Genomic DNA, 19624 nt, shown 5'->3' with positions numbered 1-19624 from the left:
TCGGTGACTTTTCCTAAATAATCCATCTAAACATGCACAAAAGAACTGGGCTTGATTTGGTTGTTCTAAAGTTGTGTGACTTTTTTTACCTTTTAAGGTGTTTGGGGTCAAATTGACCCCACATTGAAAATGAATGGGAAAATGTAAAAAATGACTTTTTTTTTTATTTTGTTTGTCAAAAAAATAAAAGTAAATACATCATAAATCTGACCATTTCTACAAATAAACCAAGGCCCCCCCCCCCCACACCCACCACACCCCACCCCACCCACACCCACCACACCCCACCCCACCCACACAGCATTTTTACAGAAATTGGCCAATAAAATAAACAAAACTGGCATAAATCTAAAAAAAAAAACATTTAACTCAAGGTCTGGACCAAGAGCATAAACCCAAAGTGGAACGAACTTTCTATCTCATACACACACTGTATGAAAGCTGTTAAGGTGTGGATCTTTAACTAGGTGACAACCACTACAGATTGTTCAGGCAGAACAATAAATCACTTGCTCCATGTCCACAATAAAGTTCTTTACTGTTGTCTTTCGATTCATACATCAGTATGGGTGTGGTTCTATAAATGAACAATAATAACAGTAATGAATATAGATACAATGAGGCAGAAACAGTAGGCTAATAACTAAACAATATAAAAGAAATGCAATAGCATAAAAATAAGGACATATTTATACAAGTCCAGCAGCTGTAAATTTCCTCAGATTTGTACACATATTCACGTTAAATAAACTATCAGATGAAATAGAATGAAATATACTATTTATTCACATACTATTCAAAAAGTAACATTCAAAGTCTAATTCAGCGTGTTTTATGCTGAAATGAATGTACGATCGAGCTTACGTGTGCATTGACTACCTCAGAGGAATAAATCTTTTAGAACTGCAGTATAACGTAGCAGCAATTAAATCTACCAATATATACATGAAAGAGTATTTAACTACTTACTTTTAAGATGTACGCACACAGTATGATCAAAAATCCGCTAGAAATTGGACCAGATCAGCTCGGAGATCAATACAAAACTGCCGCAGAATTTAGCAACATAGTTAAGTTATATGTCTGGGCATGAACACTTTTTATTGACATTCAGTTCCAAACTAAACCAATGAAATTGCAGCAATGATAGTCAGGTGATTCAGAGATAATACGTGTATTCTAAGGCCATGTCCACACGGATACGGGTATTTTTATAACCGGAGTTTTTCCTCCTGCGGTTTTGAAAAAATCTCCATCTACATGAAAACGCAAAAACACGCTATCAATTGCCGTCAAGAGCATTCCTACGGTGGCCGAGAGAGCTCAACGCGCTGCAACTGAAGAAAACACATGCAAATAGAAAAAAACACATGCAAATAGAAAAAAACACATGCAAATAGAAAAAAACACATGTCCGTCACTTATTGTGTTCCCCGGAAACATTTCCGTTGTGTTCTGTTCTATTTGCAGCGCGTTTCTGTATTTGGTTGTGTTGTGAACTTTTGCAGCGCGTTTCTGTATTTGGTTGTGTTGTGAGTATTTGGAGCACACGTGTGTTGTGAAACTGATGAAGATGTTTTCTTAATTTGCGAGTGTTTTTTTCTATTTGCATGTGTTTTTTTCTATTTGCGTGTGTTTTTTTTCTATTTGCATGTGTTTTCTTCAGTTGCAGCGCGTTGAGCTCTCTCGGCCACCGTACATTCCACACCAGCAGGCGGCGATTTAACCCTAACCGTAAAGCCACGTTGGCCAATCAGAAGCCGTCAGCGGCGCACAATCTGACGTCAAACACAGCGGATGACGGCGCACACTTTGAAGTCGCAAGGCAAAAACTCCGGTTTTACTGTCTACACGACAACACTGCAACCGGCGTTTCTGAAAATCCTCACCCTGGCAGGGGTTTTCAAAAATGTTCGGTTTCAGTGACCTGATACTGCGTTTCCGTGTGGACGATTGGGCGAACCGCGTAAAAAAAGTCACGGTTATAAAAATACCCGTGTTCGTGTGGACAAGGCCTAAAGTGCAACAAATTAAATGTCCAGCAGAGGGTCATTAAAGCTTAGCCTTTTGTACACACACACTGCATAATAATAATAACACACACTGATAATTCTGCAAAAGCAGATACTTCTTTACTTCTACTCCTTAAAATTTCAGGCAATTATCTGTACTTTCTACTCCTTACATTTTAAAAATAGCCTCGTTACTCCTATTTCATTTTTGCTTGTTTTCATTCTGGCTTGTCGTCGTTAAAAAAAATGGCCAATTACACAATAGATCTGAGTCCCGCCTCCTGAACACACATCGCTAAACTGATTGGCTTTGTGTTTTCTTTCTAACTTGTGAGAGGCTGTCCCCGCGGCGCGCTGTAGTTACATTTGGTAGTTACAAAACTCCTCCGAAGGAAACCTACTGTAGATTAGGGGTGGTTAATCTGTCTGATTTCCAGATTCGATTCGATTACGATTATTGAAGTCCCGATTCGATTACAGTCGATTTTCGATTATTAACGATTCTCGATTATTGATTTTCCATTTCACAACAGTAAATTCACTACAGTAAAAATCACAACAATAACAAATTATAACAAACTTCAAAATTATTCTGAATCTCTATTTACATAAAATACGGATGTCCACGCATTCTGAATCTCTATTAACATAAAATACGAATGTCCACGCATCACATGTTACAGCTATCCTACCCGCTTTCTTCAGTGATTCCATGACTTCGGTTTTGGTCTTGTTGTAGAGTGTGGGAATCGCTGTGTCTGTAAAATATCTCCGAGATGGGACGTTGTATCTCGGCTCCAAAGTGTGCAAAATAGCGCGAAAGCCCTGGTTCTCAACGACTGGATGCAAATCCTTGGCAATAAAAGTTGCGATTGATTGTGTAATGCGCTTTGCCCTTTCCGAGCCGGGTGGAAGCTTTGACAATATTGTTTCCACGCTTCAGAGTTCCGTCTTTTGCGTTCCGTCAATATTACGTTCTTGTCGATTTGAAAAAAAAAAAAAAAAAAAAAATCGTTTTTTTTTTTTTTTTGAAAATCGATTTTTGGCATTTGTGAATCGATTCAGAATCGTCCACGTCCGCATCGCGATGCATCTAAGAATCGATTTTTTTCAACAGTCAACAAGAAATCAACAGTTTTTTGCTCAAGAATACGGGGAAAATCGCGTCAAATATTGATTTGGGGACAGCCGTTATTACAATATTGTGAGTGAGTGAGTGAGTGAGTGTGTGTGTGTGTGTGTGTGTGTGTGAGAGAGAGAGAGAGAGGGAGTGTGCGTGCGTGCGAGAGAGAGAGAAGAGAGAGTGTGTGCGTGCGAGAGAGAGAGGGAGAGAGTGTGTGTGTGTGTGTGTGTGTGTGTGTGTGTGTGTGTGTGTGTGTGTGTGTGTGTGTGAGAGAGAAAGAGAGTGTGCGTGCGTGTGTGAGAGAGAGAGAGAAGAGAGAGAGAGTGTGTGAGAGGAGAGAGAGAGAGTGTGTGTGAGAGAGAGAGAGAAGAGAGAGTGAGTGTGTGTGTGTGTGAGAGAGTGAGTGAGTGAGTGTGTGAGAGAGAGAGAGAGAGAGAGAGAGAGAGCGTGTGTGTGTGTGTGAGAGAGAGAGAGAGAAGAGAGAGTGTGTGCGTGCGAGAGAGAGAGGGAGAGTGTGTGTGTGTGTGTGTGTGTGAGAGAGAAAGAGAGTGTGCGTGCGTGTGTGTGAGAGAGAGAGAGAGAGAGGTTGTGTGTGTGTGTGTGTGTGTGAGAGAGAGTGTGCGTGCGTGCGTGTGTGTGAGAGAGAGAGAGAGGTTGTGGTTGTGGTTGTGTGTGTGTGTGTGTGTGTGTGTGTGTGTGTGTGTGTGTGTGTGTGTGTAACCATTATAGTGTCAAAATATCCCCACAAAGATGGCAATATCTGAAATTCTTATATGCGGCTGAAATCGCAAACTTAGTGCCTCACAAATCTTTCAACATTAACATTTTAATAACATTATAGTCATTATGGCCATTTTTTTGAGGAGGTGGGATTGAAGGGTTGGTCAAAATCCCTTGTCTCTTCAGTCAGTTATATATATATTTAATTCTATATCCTATTGAATGCTTACATTACTTTTATACTAATCAATAATCAAGTATATGCATTATCACATAATCATTTCTATATTCTTTTGTGCTTGTGAAATTATATTTTTCTCTTGAATACATGTTGCATTCCAGTCCGGGCCTAAACACGAAGGACACGTTTCGCACGTACTTCACGAAACCCACGAATCTCCAGGGGTCAAGGGTGACATGTGGCTCCTTTTCTCTGGAACAGAGGATCAAGCTATACAGTGCTTTACATGTGTTTTTAATGTATTCTGTCATGTATATTTTCTCTAGAGAGCAATGCCATTTCTCTCCCTTCCTTCCTGAGGAGCTATGTTTTGGCTAACTGATAATATGAAGCTCAAACACTCTTTGGCCTTGGCGATGTTATTTGGTGTTGTTCTGTGTGTGTGCGTTTGACTTTCTACATAGGCACTGGGGACACAACGCTCAGCCTCATCGGCGCTCTCCTCTAACCTGCGAGGTCAACGCTGACCTAAATCTAAGGATTGGCGACAGCTATCCTAACTAATGGCGATAGGCACCTTTTATCTGCTCACATGTGTGAAATTGTTTATGGTTTTATGTTCTCTTAGCCAATCAGATGTATGATGATGCTATGCTTGCCCTTGCAAAATGGTATAATTGGTGTATTATTTTGTGTAAGGGGGAGTTGGCTTGCGAGACTTTGACGCTCGCTCTACCGATGAAACTGCAAACTATTCTTCAGTACATTTTTATCTTTTTGATTGAACCTCACGACTCCTGGTCTTCTTTCATCATATCTGGTCTCGGGTCTTATAACGGTTACCCCCTAACAGGATGCACTATAGGCGTCTTTGGCGTGGTCTAAGCTTTTGTCCTTAATGGCATTTTTTCCCTTACATTACTTTTACTTTTATACTTTAAGTAGTTTTGAAACCAGTACTTTTACACTTTTACTTGAGTACAAAAAAAAGTTGATACTTCAACTTCTACAGAAGTCTTTTTAAACCCTAGTATCTGTACTGCTACTTGAGTAATGAATGTGAATACTTTTGACACCTCTGATATATACATATACCAGTCAAAACAATGTACAGATATTTAACATTTACAGTATTGTGAATAGTAATAGGACTTATTAGTAATAGTACTTGACAGCAAGCCTCGAAATATTTTTAAGAATAAATTGAAAGATTACCAGCATCATAAAAAAGTGATCGAGTCAACCTGTGTGACAAAAATAAAAAAGGCAGTGACAGCATTGTAAGATGCACCGATTCCACTCATTTCAGACTTTTGAAAATCCAGTGCGTAGTTGATCCTGAGTTTCCAGACATACCATTAAATGTGACACACACGTCTCCCGGACATCCTGTAGAACCAATCAGGACTAAAATGTTGATGATGTCACAGTGATTGACATTGGTGGGCGTGTCTTATTTCCTTAATGCGAACTCGTGCCTGCTGCATTCACTCCGTCCATATCCTCTGATTTAACAGCGGTATCTCGGATTCATTCACTCCGTTTCCTAAAGAATATGAAATACAGAGGAAAAAGAAAACAATTAAAAAGAGAAAATGTGGAGATCAAGTCTGTAGTCATTTCTTTCAGACTTTAAAATGTCAACAATTTACTATCAATTTACCAATGTACAAAATATTATAAATAACTGTCAGTAGCACATTTTAATTATGTTCAATCTATTAGAAGTTCAATCTTGTTTGAGCAATTGTTCTTTTCCACAAATGAACATGACATTTATTATATTTTTGAACTTGTGCAAACTCAAATGAAAAGTTTACCTTGATATTTTATACGCATACAATATTCACCAGTATGCAATTCCCTTTAAGGACAAACACTCTTTCATTCATTCACATTCATTTTTGACTATAGTAGCTTGCGTTGAGGGGATTTTGTTGGAAATATAAATAGATCAGAGTGTAAAATTATGTTTGAAATATGATTAAATAAACCGACTGAAGCCACATCACACACATCTACCTGGAGACCAAACAGGGAAAGTTACTTAGAAAGAGATAAAACTGAAATTACACCGTCAGTTACAGCGTGACTTGATAGTCTTAAAAAAATAAAATAAAATAAAGTCTAAAGCAACAATTCAGATCTTTACTGGTCTGAAGCAACATCTCAAGTGTAGCATTTCAGTTCACTGGGGTTGCTACATTAATGGTTTCTAATTCTGTTTTACTTTGTCAAAACAATCATACTAAAAATACATTTGAGTGTGTTGAAAGTTATGTTGTAACCTTACTCTGTGTGAGAGAAAATGACAGCCGCAAGACCAGCCGAATGCTGTGAGTGTGTGTGTTAGAAATCAGGAATGCTGAGAGAACATTGTGCTTGGTACGTTATTGTGACTTCAAACCAAACTTGGGTCTTAATCTGACAAAGTTTAAATCCCGTCTGTCTAGCGTGCTTCCCATTATGTTTAGGCATTAGGTCAGTAGGTGGAGAATAAGCGTCTTTTGTGGCTGTTTGAACACATTCGACCACATGAGAGTTCACGATACAAAAATCCAGGCTAATGCGTTTACAACTACCTCTGGAAGTGATCGAAAGTGGACAAGCTCAAAACATTTACACTGGTATTTAGTGTCGTCCACTTGTGATCCAATCCACCAAAACACAACTTAATACCAGGTGTAAACAGGGTCTCAGTTTAAGTTTGCTGAACACTGACGTAAAAGATGCTGGTCTAAAAAGCTGAGGGAAAAACTTGTGGATGCAGGTCAGCAATAAAACAGTGTTAATGTTTCAGCTAAACCTGGAGAGATGGAGAGATATTCATTCAGGAATAACACTGCCACGTGAAGAGTCTGTTCTGGCTCTGCATTCTGTGTGAAGATGAAATGCTGTATGAAAGTCATAATAAAAGCAGTTCTGATCTGCATCATCCTAAAGTGTCAGAGATGATCTGAACTACACCTGTGAATCAGCGCAGGTCTGGTGTTATGTCGCTCCAAGAGAAAGTGAGAACTGAACCTGGTGTTTCGTCATTCCTGGAGCAGGTGTACCAACTACTAGATCTAGTCACACATTCAAATAGTGTTGTCAAAAGTACCGACTACGGTATCAAGTCGGTACTAAAATGTAAAAATGGTGACGCTTTGAGCACTGTTGAGCTGAATCATAAACACCTCTGATTGGCCATTGTGTTCACGCGCTCATCGGACATGTCTGTGATTGGCTACAATGATCATCGCTCCGGAGCGTTTGAGAGCACACGGAAGTGTTTGAAAGTATTTTGAAAGCGGGAGCGTTTGAAAGCACAAGCACGCGTCTATCAGCATATTGTGTTTATTTCACAATATGGTTCAACGGGAGATTTTGGAACTTAAATCCTAAATTTCAGACTGAAAGGATCTACAAAATGTCTGTAGTTGAGAAGTTTGATCTGAATTAACTGTAAAAAAACATAAGCAGAATTGGTGTAGACTAGAGTGACTCACCACGGACAACAAATTTCTTGTATAAAACCCCACTGTTGGATTTGATATGTAGTTTATATTCTCCAGTGTCTGTGGTTCTGGTGTTCCTGATGGTCAGAGATCCAGTTGTCTTGTCTAGCTCCAGTCTGCCACTGAATCTGAGTCCACTATTATATGTCACTCTGTTCTCTTGTCTTTCAGCAATGAGAGTCTCTTGAGGTCTAAACATCCACATGATCTGATCATCTCTCTGTACTTCAGCACCAGTCTCCAGAGTGACATCCTCTCCATCCATCAATGATACTGATTTCTCTTCATTTGTCACAGCAGAACATAGAAATGAGATTACAGTCTAAGTGAGTTTGCAGATGAACATGTGAGTAATGCTGAGAAGATACTCTGTGATTCTTCACGTGTGCATCTAATAATCACTTCATTATTATTATGACTTTTTCTAAATTATTAGTAACAATTTACAACATTTATTCAACATTTCTTGCTTAATGTTAATTTATATATTTTAACATTATTTCAGGTAGCCACGATATACACTCAGTAACCACTTTATTCATTACACTTGCTCATTGATGCAAATATCTAACCAGCCATTGATGCAAATTTCTAATAAGCCAATCACAAGGCAGCAATTTAATGCATGAAAGTATGAAGGCATAGTCAAGAGGTTCAGATACTGTTCAAACCAAACATCAGAAGGGGTAGAAAATCTTTAAGTGACTGACCATGGCAATTAATCACATTATAGATTTAAACTCTATTGTAGAGCAATACAGTTAATTTTTATCTTTATGTGTCAGCTGACTGTAATACTTACCCATTTGCCTTTCATATTTAGAGATCTTGTGGCGATAGTAAAAAACACCAACAGCTCCAACTGCAAACACCAGCAGCAGAACAACAACAACTATTCCCGCCACAGCACCTGGAGACACAACTGGTTCTGTAATGATAAAGAGAGACAGTCAGTAACACACACTATAAACATCAGCACTATATAACCTAATTGAAGATCTGATACTGTAATGATAAAGGCTTAACAAAAGGAAAATTAAATAAATGAACATGGAACTTCCCTATCTCCCTTACTAAACCAAAAACAGGAGAAAACAATATAACAAAAGTTGCTCAAATGGTTAATATGGTTAAAAAGATCAAGATTCTTACAATTGAATGTTTGGTGGCACAGGGTACACTAACCATATACATTTCTCGAGTTCAATCTTCAGTCAACAACAATAACAACTGGGTCTGGGGCAGGAGAACTGAACCCTCCCCACACAACAAACTCAATTCAGTCTTTCTCTTCCTCTCAATGAGCACTGAAGCTTTATTCTACTTCCTTCCATTCATCTTCCAATCTGTCACAGTGTCTTGTTTGGGTATTCCTGGTGTCCACTAGAGGTCCTCTTCCCCACGGTGTCATCCATATTATACTACATTTCCCATAATCCTTTGTCTGTTACCCATCAATGTTAATTTCACACAGCTGTTCCCTGTCTTCATTGTTCCCAGCTGTTCCTTGTTAGTATCTGTGTATAAGTACCCTGTCTGTCTCAGTTCATGTCACGGAGTCCTTGCTATACGTCACCACACTTGTTGTTTGTCGGTTTCCTGTTTGTTGCTTTGTACCTTCGGATTGCCTTTGGATTTTGACCTTTGCCTGGACTGATGTGAGTACGGATTATCCTAATAAATTACTGCTATTGGATCTACCTTTTCCTGTGTGTGTTCCGTGACAGAAGGACTCCGTCACACTTAGATCCAGCGGTATGGATTTCCGTGGCTCTTCCGCAACTTACGAGAGTTCGCAAGCTAGAGAGGCACCTCGTATGAACATCTTTCAATGCTTTGCGTTGTGGGCCCGTCTGACTGAGGAGAAAATGGCAGTAGAATCTCCCGAACCCCCTTCCATCGGACACGGACAATCCTTTAAGGGAACCCGTCTGGCTAGGTTTTCTGGGACCCGTGGAGGTCGCAGGAGAGGAGGGGCTAGAGATGAATTCCGGCACCACTCTCCTCCCCGGTCTCGCTTCGACCCTGGGCCGGGGATGCCCAACCCAGAGCTCCTTTCACCGTTGGTTTTTTCCAGCCCGGAGCCTGCACCTTGCCGTCAAAGACGGCGGAGGGGGAGGAAGCAACCCGCTGTCGTCCCGGAGGCCGTCCCCTCCGAGCAGCCCGCTGTCGTCCCGGAGGCCGTCCCCTCCGAGCAGCCCGCTGTAGTCCCGGAGGCCGTCCCCTCCGAGCAGCCCGCTGTCGTCCCGGGGGCCGTCCCCTCCGAGCAGCCCGCTGTCGTCCCGGAGGCCGTCCCCTCCGAGCAGCCCGCTGTAGTCCCGGAGGCCGTCCCCTCCGAGCAGCCCGCTGTCGTCCCGGAGGCCGTCCCCTCCGAGCAGCCCGCTGTCGTCCCGGGGGCCGTCCCCTCCGAGCAGCCCGCTGTCGTCCCGGAGGCCGTCCCCTCCGAGCAGCCCGCTGTCGTCCCGGGGGCCGTCCCCTCCGAGCAGCCCGCTGTCGTCCCGGAGGCCGTGCCCGTCGAGCCCGCTATCATCCCAGAACTGCCCATCATCAGTCCTGCCATGGTCAAGAAGGTGGTCTTCCTTTTTTATACATTGGCGGTTCTGCATACATGGAGGAAGCACACGTCTGCCGACCCAGTGTCTGCTCACGTCACGTCTGCCGAGCCTGTGCCGGTGGTGTCTGTTCCAGTTCCTGAGCCGGTGGTGTCTGTTGCAGTTCCTGAGCCGGTGGTGTCTGTTGCAGTTCCTGAGCCGGTGATGTCTGTTGCAGTTCCTGAGCCGGTGGTGTCTGTTGCAGTTCCTGAGCCGGTGGTGTCTGTTGCTGTTCCAGTTCCTGAGCCGGTGGTGTCTGTTGCTGTTCCAGTTCCTGAGCCGGTGGTGTCTGTTGCTGTTCCAGTTCCTGAGCCGGTGGTGTCTGTTGCTGTTCCAGTTCCTGAGCCGGTGGTGTCTGTTGCTGTTCCAGTTCCTGAGCCGGTGGTGTCTGTTGCTGTTCCAGTTCCTGAGCCGGTGGTGTCTGTTGCAGTTCCAGTTCCTGAGCCGGTGGTGTCTGTTGCAGTTCCTGAGCCGGTGGTGTCTGTTGCAGTTCCTGAGCCGGTGGTGTCTGTTGCAGTTCCTGAGCCGGTGGTGTCTGTTGCAGTTCCTGAGCCGGTGGTGTCTGTTGCAGTTCCTGAGCCGGTGGTGTCTGTTGCAGTTCCTGAGCCGGTGGTGTCTGTTGCAGTTCCTGAGCCGGTGGTGTCTGTTGCAGTTCCTGAGCCGGTGGTGTCTGTTGCAGTTCCTGAGCCGGTGGTGTCTGTTGCAGTTCCTGAGCCGGTGGTGTCTGTTGCAGTTCCTGAGCCGGTGGTGTCTGTTGCAGTTCCTGAGCCGGTGGTGTCTGTTGCAGTTCCTGAGCCGGTGGTGTCTGTTGCAGTTCCTGAGCCGGTGGTGTCTGTTGCTGTTCCTGAGCCGGTGGTGTCTGTTGCAGTTCCAGTTCCTGAGCCGGTGGTGTCTGTTGGTGTTACATTTCCTGAGCCGGTGGTGTCTGTTGCTGTTCCAGTTCCTGAGCCGGTGGTGTCTGTTGCTGTTCCAGTTCCTGAGCCGGTGGTGTCTGTGACTGTTCCTGAGCCAGGGTCTGTTCCTGTTCCGCCTTGGTCTTCACCGCCGTGGCCGCCCGAGGGGTCTTCACCGCCGTGGCCGCCCGAGGGGTCTTCACCGCCGTGGCCGCCCGAGGGGTCTTCACCGCCGTGGCCGCCCGAGGGGTCTTCACCGCCGTGGCCGCCCGAGGGGTCTTCACCGCCGTGGCCGCCCGATGGACTGTCGTCTCCGCCCTGGCCGCCCGATGGACTGTCGTCTCCGCCCTGGCCGCCCGATGGACTGTCGTCTCCGCCCTGGCCGCCCGATGGACTGTCGTCTCCGCCCTGGCCGCCCAATGGACTGTCGTCTCCGCCCTGGCCGCCCAATGGACTGTCGTCTCCGCCCTGGCCGCCCGATGGACTGTCTGCTTCGCCCCGGCCGCCGGTTAAGTCGTCATCCCCTGTTCCTGTTCCCCTTCATGGTCCTGGCCCTCCATTCCTCCTGATCCTCCACCATTCCACCTCCCGCCTGGACTCTTTGTTTTGTTTTGTTTTTTGTGAGTCTTGGAGCGTCTGGTAGCCGCTCCGTAGAGGGGGGATTATGTCACAGTGTCTTGTTTGGGTATTCCTGGTGTCCACTAGAGGTCCTCTTCCCCACGGTGTCATCCATATTATACTACATTTCCCATAATCCTTTGTCTGTTACCCATCAATGTTAATTTCACACAGCTGTTCCCTATCTTCATTGTTCCCAGCTGTTCCTTGTTAGTATCTGTGTATAAGTACCCTGTCTGTCTCAGTTCATGTCACGGAGTCCTTGCTATACGTCACCACACTTGTTGTTTGTCGGTTTCCTGTTTGTTGCTTTGTACCTTCGGATTGCCTTTGGATTTTGACCTTTGCCTGGACTGATGTGAGTACGGATTATCCTAATAAATTACTGCTATTGGATCTACCTTTTCCTGTGTGTGTTCCGTGACACAATCACAACATGTAAGGAATCCAACAAGGTAACAAGTTAAGATAAACACCTGTTTTGCTGAAAGCATAGAGGAACGAGAGGGGAAAAGGGAAACGCACCAAAAACAGCAATAATCTTAAATCACATCATGATTCCCAAACATAACACACACAAACAAAAAGAAACAATATGTCCTGGGACGTAACAAAATATCATTACGGTCGGCTTCAGAACGTGAGCAAACGCTTCACTTATTTCTGCTGTAATCTGAAAACTTGTGCTCAGTTCACTAATGATGCTGTCAAGAGCAACGAAGACGACATTGGGTTTAAAAGCACTATTTCTGCACTTGCATCATCTTGAGAGCTCTCATTTACCAAGCGTTTTCTTTTTCACACAAAAGGGGATCATAGTGTGATAGCAACTCAAGTGTGCCAAGAAAGTTGCCATTAGAGACATCCTCTAAATTTGATGTTTTACCCCAGAATGTGAGATTCCTTGAGACTAGAGGGTCGCATCAAAAAGCAACTCCATAATTGTGGTTTCCTTTTCTACTTCCTGTTTTAAGGTGACTGTCAACACCTGTTGCTGCATTTAAGAAATGGAAAAGATTTTCAGTTTCAGGTTACTGCTTATGTGGGTTGCTTTTCTCATGTTCTGGCAAATTTCTGTACATTTTTCTCAAGGTAATATTGGCCAGCTTTAATCCACTTTGGTATTCAATAAACTTGTAGGTGGTTTGGTCAGCTCATGGGAGAACAGAAGGCATGGTATGCAGTAAATTGCTTCACAACGCTTACTGCACATCAGCCAATCTCTTTGGATTTGTTCACAGTCATTTGCTGATTTTGCATACTGAAGGTATTTTGGAAAGGATTTACCTTCCATATCTTTCAGCTCCACATCTGATAGTTTTGTTGCACAAGCCAGTTTGCTAACAATTACGTTTTTTTCACATTATTTAGAGTTGCAGGCCATAATCCTGGACCTTTTACCAAAGTCTAAAGTTAAAGCATTCACAAAAACTATTTCACACATTTATTTTGAACAACTGTTTTACTACTCACCTATTCTCTCTTCTTCATTTACATTAATTTCTCCCTTTGTGGCAGCCTCTGAAATAGAAATTTATTATTATGAATATAATCTTATGACTAATCTTATCTCTTTTGTATGATTGCTTTTTTAGTTGGGTTTAACTCAATTAAAGGGATAGTTCACCCAAAAATGACAATAAGCCCTTGATTTACCGGTACTCACCCTCAAGCCATTCTAGGTGTATATGACTTTCTTCTTTCAGACTAATACAATCAGAGTTATATTAAAAAATGTCCTGGTTCTTCCAAGCTTTATAATGGGAGTAAAGGGGTATATTTTTTAGAAGTCCATCAAAGTTCATCTATCCATCAAAAAAGTGTCCTAAACGGCTCTGGGGGGTTACTAAAGGTGGTCTGAAAAATTGGTGTAAGAAAAATATCCATATTTAAAACATTATCGACTTAAATAACTAGCTTCCGGCAGACGGCCGTACGCATCAATTTACGGCGAAAGACTAACCCTTGACCCGACGCACAACGTAATGATGAACCTGGTTGCCCAGCCCTGTTTGTTTGAACCACAAGAGAGCTAAAGCTTAAAGCTTTTCTGTCAAAGCTTACGCTACTCCTACATCCTACGTCATACATCGTCAAGTGTTACTGTTTTGGCGTAAGTCGACTTGCGTACGGCCGTCTACCGGAAGCTAGTTATTTTAGTCTATAAAGTTTTAAATATGGATATTTTTACACGAACGGAAGGCCTTTATTAACCCCTCAGAGCCGTTTGGAGCATTTTTATGATGGACTTCCAAAAAAAGGTGCCCATTCACTCCCATTATAAAGCTTGGAAGAGCAAGGACATTTTTTTATACTCCGATTGTATTTGTCTGAAAGAAAAATGTAATTTACACCTAAGATGGCTTCAGGGTGAGTAAATCATGGGCTAATTAAAATTTTTGGGTGAACTATCCCTTTACAGCTTTCAAATGACCGTGTTCGCGACTGGTTGCTTACTGACGCTTCCCTGGATGCTCAATCCAGCCAGCCGCGGTTGAGCTGAGAGTATAACGCGTTCCCTATCACTCTCGCTGCAAGGAAATACTCTATTTTATTAATAGAAATCTTAGATATATAGTATACATTACATACACACATTGTTTTTTTATTTATAAATAGTCTTTGTACATTTGAATACAGTCTGTGCTCCATGATTTTACAGTATAAGGTGGCTTTCTTTTATTGAATTATTAAAAAGCATCGCTGTAGTTTGTCCAGTTGTCCAGTCGCTTACTCAAAGCAATGAGAAAGATTAATGTTATTGGGATTCATTAACATTTAAACAGGCAATGTTTTTGCATCTACATTATTACATAACAAATGTCATTGCATAACATTAACTAAAATCGTCACAAATAACGGCAGCATCCATAAAAATTGGATTAATTTCCTTGGAATGTGAGGCAACCGCGGCTGGCTATATTGATCGTCCAGCAAAGTGTCAGTAAGCAAACAGTCGTGAACACGGTCATTTGAAAGCTTTAATTGGGATAAACCCCCATAAAACGGCAATCATACAAAAGAATAGAGTCATACCAATAATATTATTTTCATAATAATAAAATAGTGTATTTTCTTGCAGCGAGAGTGATAGTTATACTATCGCGTTATACTCGCAGCTCAACAGCGTCTGGCTGGATTGAACGGCCAGCAAAGCGTCAGTGAGCAACCAGTTTTAATTACGATAAAATTCTCTAAACACCAATCACGTAAAAAAAACATCATCTCAACAGATGCACAATAATGAATTCAGAATTATAGAGGGAGGAACACAACACAAACTCTGACAAAAAACAATGGAGGCAAACTGGCAGCTCCTACCAGCCAGTTGAAGATTAAACCCACACTAGTCTGCATTTAGTAAAGTAGTAAAATGCCATAAAATAGTATATCTTGTTTTCTGGGGGGTAAAATTTAAATGGTAGTTTTTAATTAAAACAAGCAATATTATATGCCAATGGGGTATGAAAAATTATCTTAATTTAAACAGAAACAAGATTATTTTTCTTACTCCAGGCAGATAATTTTGCTTATTTTTAGCAAAAACTCACTTCATTTAGATTCTCCCCCACTTAATCATAAGCTTGACCACAGTCAGTATTTCTCACAGATTTATTTACAGTAAAGGTAGGGTATAGGTGTATGCAATGTGTGAGAGATAACAGGCTGTTTTAGCTAATTAAAGGTGACTGGGCACACTGAATGCTGATAAACAGTCGTAATTCCAATTTTTTTTAAATGGGGTTACTCACCACTGATGGTAACATTGAATCCCTTGTATAACGTCTGTTTGCTGCTGCTGCTGATCTTCACTGTATAAAGCTCAGAGTCTGTGGTTCTGATGTTTGTGATGGTCAGAGATCCGGTCTGATGATCCAGCTGCAGTCTGTCTCTGAATCTCTCATCAGTATCTTCATATAAATTTGAGCTCTTGGTTTCTATATCACATTTAGCTATGAGTTTTCCTTCATCTCCAAACCTCCACACTATCAGCTCATCTCCGTGTGGTTCAGTAAGATCAGTCTGAAGAGTGACAGAATCTCCCTCCGTAACACTCTTCATTTCAACATCAATGACAGGTGGAGACTCTGCAAGAAACCGATTCACAGACAGAGATGAAACATAGTGTTTGTCTAGATTTACTATATTATAAATAAATACATTTCTTACATTTATAAAATAATTGATCCTGTTTTAAAACTAGTAATAGAGGAGGAATACAAAAAAGCATCTGCCTGGCCAAACTGTGTGTGGAATTTAAGTCACTTGTGAATTTCTTTCTAAAACTGTAGTAGGTAAGCAGCATCACAGTCACCATTATGTTTTTCTGAATATCAGTCATGAGTCGATTGCAGACCAATCACTGTCACGATGATATTCAGAACAAAAGCATGACTGTGATATTGTGAGACTGCTGAACAAAAGTGCAACTTACTATAGATAGAGAGTAGAGAAAGAGAGAAAATCTCATGTTAGTGAATAGAATCTAAGGATGAGATCCATTTACGTTCATTTATCAGACACTTTTATATAAATAAAGGTTTTTATGGCTCATTTTTAATATTTTCCTTTTTTTTATTATAATAATGTATAACATTATACTTCGTTTTTTCCTTGGCGTTACATTTAAGAAAACTGTGAGTGTTTATAATACAACGACTGAGGCAGTGACAGCAAATTTGACATATTTCTCTCTTCTGACCCACATACATAGTCATTGAAACTTTCATAGAAAGCCAATATTTTTTATTTTTTTGCTATTGGAGCAAATGGAAACACACACAAAATATATGTATACGTTTCCATTCACTACTACAGCAGAGCGAATTCCGCATCTGAGAACCCGGGAAATGTGGAAAGCATCCATACATAACTAATATTTGCTTGTTGCACTTTGAAAATCATTTTAATTTATGAAACAAAAACAAATGTGATAATATCTAAATTATAAAAATAGTAAATGTGTCCTCACCATAGACAGTAACACTGAATCTCATATACGTGTTCCCAGCACTGTGGTTGATCTCTAGTTGATAAAGTCCAGAGTGTTTGTTTCTCATGTTCTTGATGGTCAGAGATCCAGTCTGATGATCCAGCAACAGTCTGTCTCTGAATATCTCAGTGAGATAGGGATATGAGATCTCATTTCCAACCGTTTCTGCAATGACTGAACCTGACGCTCCGAACCTCCACAGTATCAGAATAAATCCCTGTATTTCAGTAAGATCAGGGTTTAGAGTGACAGAATCTCCCTCCATCACTGACACTCTCTTCTCTTCATCTGCATCAGCACCAAACACCCCTGATGAACAAACAGAAACAGTTTCTCAGAGATTAAACTCATATAACACTGATGGTCATGTTAGTTAACGGACATATACAAAACAGTCTTGGCAAAGTGAAGAGAGAAAATGACATGTTAGTGGATCTAGAATCTGAGGATGAACTACATACAAATGAGAAATATTTAAAAAGAAGTGAAAAATACAGATTTTGAGGAACTACTTGTTTTTGTTCAAATTCAATTTCAATACACTGGATTTCACTAATTATGGATCAACAAACAGCAGAACAGAACTTATGATCACTAAAAAATAATCCATTAAAAGCACTGCATTTATCCTCAAACATCCTCATTTTTGGGCAATTTAATTTTATAATGCATTATAACTCCAACAGTTAGAAGAAACTAAAACCACCATCATCTAGACAAGTTTTAATTTGTGAATTTCTTTATAGTAAAATTTACTATGAAGGGTTGAATCATGTCAACCCTTGTTACTCTGACAGCCAAGGAAGGTGAAATATTCTTCAAAATATAAATAAATCCTAAAAATAAATAATAATAAAATAAAAAATGCAGTAACTTTACCTATTGTCATAGAAAAACAGTTTCAGACAAAACTGTATTAATAAAATGTGTAAATATGTTAGCCTTTTTAAAACCTTTGTGCACATTTTCATTATGAAATATGACAGTGATGTAATAATCCATAAAAACAAGGTAATCGGTTCAATTCCCAAGTAATGCAAGAACTGATCATATGTAAGATAGCCTACTATAGCCTACCTCGAAGCAAACAAGCAACCGAAATTCTATATTAATCTCAATTGGTTTTACGTCATGATGCAGATTTAAAAGGTGGTTGGAATTAATGTAGTCTATTTTTACTGAACATATAGTTTCCACTTCATTCATTCTTTTTTATTTATTTTTTAATTGCTGAGAACAGGAACATACAAAGGAGAAAGTATACATCACATAATATCAACCAAAACAATAATAAAGGAGACAATAGCAAATAGGGCAATAAGTATATACATATAAAATACATTAAAAAAAGAGAGATAGGGCTAGATTACATCACATAAAGATGTTCACATTAAGAGATCAAAAGCAGCACAAATTCTAACAGTCCTTATAGCTTCTTATTAGTAGATACTGAAATCACATTTAGATAATTTTCTATTTCTTTTAAGAAGACAGGTTTACTGTTTGAAAATGTGCATTTGTGAATGTAGAATTTGCTTAGGAAAATAATTAAATTAATAACAAAACATAGCCTATATTTTCATTTGTGGAATCTGAGTCAAAGTACCCAAATATAATGTTTCTCATATTTATTGAGAAGCCTGGCCAAATCTTACACTTGACAAATGCATCAATATCATTCCAAAGCTTCTGAGTGTAGTGACACGACCAAAATAAGTGAACCATCAGAATTCAAACAAAAAGAGCATGTTAGCTCAATGTCAGACTTAAATCTTTGTAGAAATGTCTTAACAGGATAACGTTAGAACCTGTGTATGAGCTTAAATACGATTTCTTTCACTTTATTTGTAAGAAAGAATTTCTGCTCTAAAGACCAGATTGTTTTCCAATTAAGGTTAACACTACATTCATTCTACCGTAGCCTACGTCCGATATTGTGCGTAGGTACGTTACTGTTATTGTTAAAGCCCAACTCAAAATATAAAACATTGTAAAGCACCATAAGGTTTTCGTACACTACATTCCAATACTTCTAACCCCATTCAATAGCTAAATGTGAGGTACTAATTAATTTTTAAGTCGGAACGTTGTCAATAGTCAATCACCCATGGGCGCATGCCCCCTAGCTCCCCTTTAAAGGCCTACCACCACAGCTGGGAAACAATCCTAGAGGAAGCACTGTATAGCTTTCAAACGTGTCTTTGGGTGTTGAAAAACGTGAAGGAAATAAACGAGCAATTACAGTAGTGAATGAGGACATGTAACGTTTAGGCAACAAATTAATCTGAATGTTATTACGAACGTTATTGTTTTGACTAAATTGCAAGCAGAAGACAACATCAGCCAATGTGAAAATGTATTCAAAGCTAAACAAAAGTGAACAGAAACCACACACTTACCGCACATTAGACATACAAACTGCAATATGCTCTTCATATTGCTGTATTCCAACAAAATTTGATAGATGCGTTTTAAAACTGAACAATAACAGCATCACCTAACTAACAGCATCACCTGTTAACAAAACTCGCTAAAGACTAACGGATATGCTTTTAAACCAACTCTGAATGACTACTGAATTAAAATGAAGACTGATATGCTACGAAACAAAATGCAGTAAGTTTATGCTTCCAAAAATCTGACAAACGGCAATGAAAAAGTTGTTTAGTTTCTGTTCCGAACTTCCGAGTGCACTAAAGATGGCGGCGAAAACTTCGTTTTGTTTTACGGCGGATCGTAAATATATGTGCACTACCGCCACCTATCTCAGAAATGGACCATTAACACTTTCCTAACATATTAACCGACATAAATTCCCCTTATTTACCAGGGGGGCAGTGTTCCGAAAGACACTGAAGCATCCCCACCCGCTGTTAGCATTCCATTACTCCCATTCATGTTGGCGTCACTTTGACAGCGAATAACTTTACATCTGAGGCGTTTAAAGACTCCGTTTGTCCATTGTTTATTTCTAAAGAAACACGAAAATGTAT

The 19624-nt window shown here is 40.7% G+C and overlaps 1 protein-coding gene across 2 annotated transcripts; it reads right to left on the bottom strand.

Moving 5' to 3' along the window:
- Window positions 1–4150: 4150 nt before the first annotated feature.
- On the bottom strand, window positions 4151–19460 carry LOC306988713 (uncharacterized protein). 2 transcript variants are annotated; one of them, XM_079593852.1, is made up of 7 exons: window positions 19031–19460; window positions 16611–16940; window positions 15391–15726; window positions 13112–13159; window positions 8339–8464; window positions 7528–7818; window positions 4151–5582 (listed from the first exon to the last, which is right to left on the bottom strand). In XM_079593852.1, exons 1-7 carry the CDS (start codon window positions 19065–19067, stop codon window positions 5524–5526), a joined length of 1227 nt encoding a protein of 408 aa, XP_079449978.1. In that variant the 5' UTR covers window positions 19068–19460; the 3' UTR covers window positions 4151–5523. The 2 variants fall into 2 exon arrangements, with proteins under 2 accessions (XP_079449978.1, XP_079449979.1); XM_079593853.1 differs by lacking the exon at window positions 13112–13159.
- Between the last annotated feature and the right edge of the window lie 164 nt (window positions 19461–19624).

Source organism: Phoxinus phoxinus, assembly GCF_949152265.1.
Source record: "Phoxinus phoxinus genome assembly, chromosome: 20".
NCBI lineage: Eukaryota > Metazoa > Chordata > Actinopteri > Cypriniformes > Leuciscidae > Phoxinus > Phoxinus phoxinus.
The sequence above is the reverse complement of the archived record's forward strand: the minus strand, read 5'-3'. Positions and strand labels throughout refer to the sequence as shown.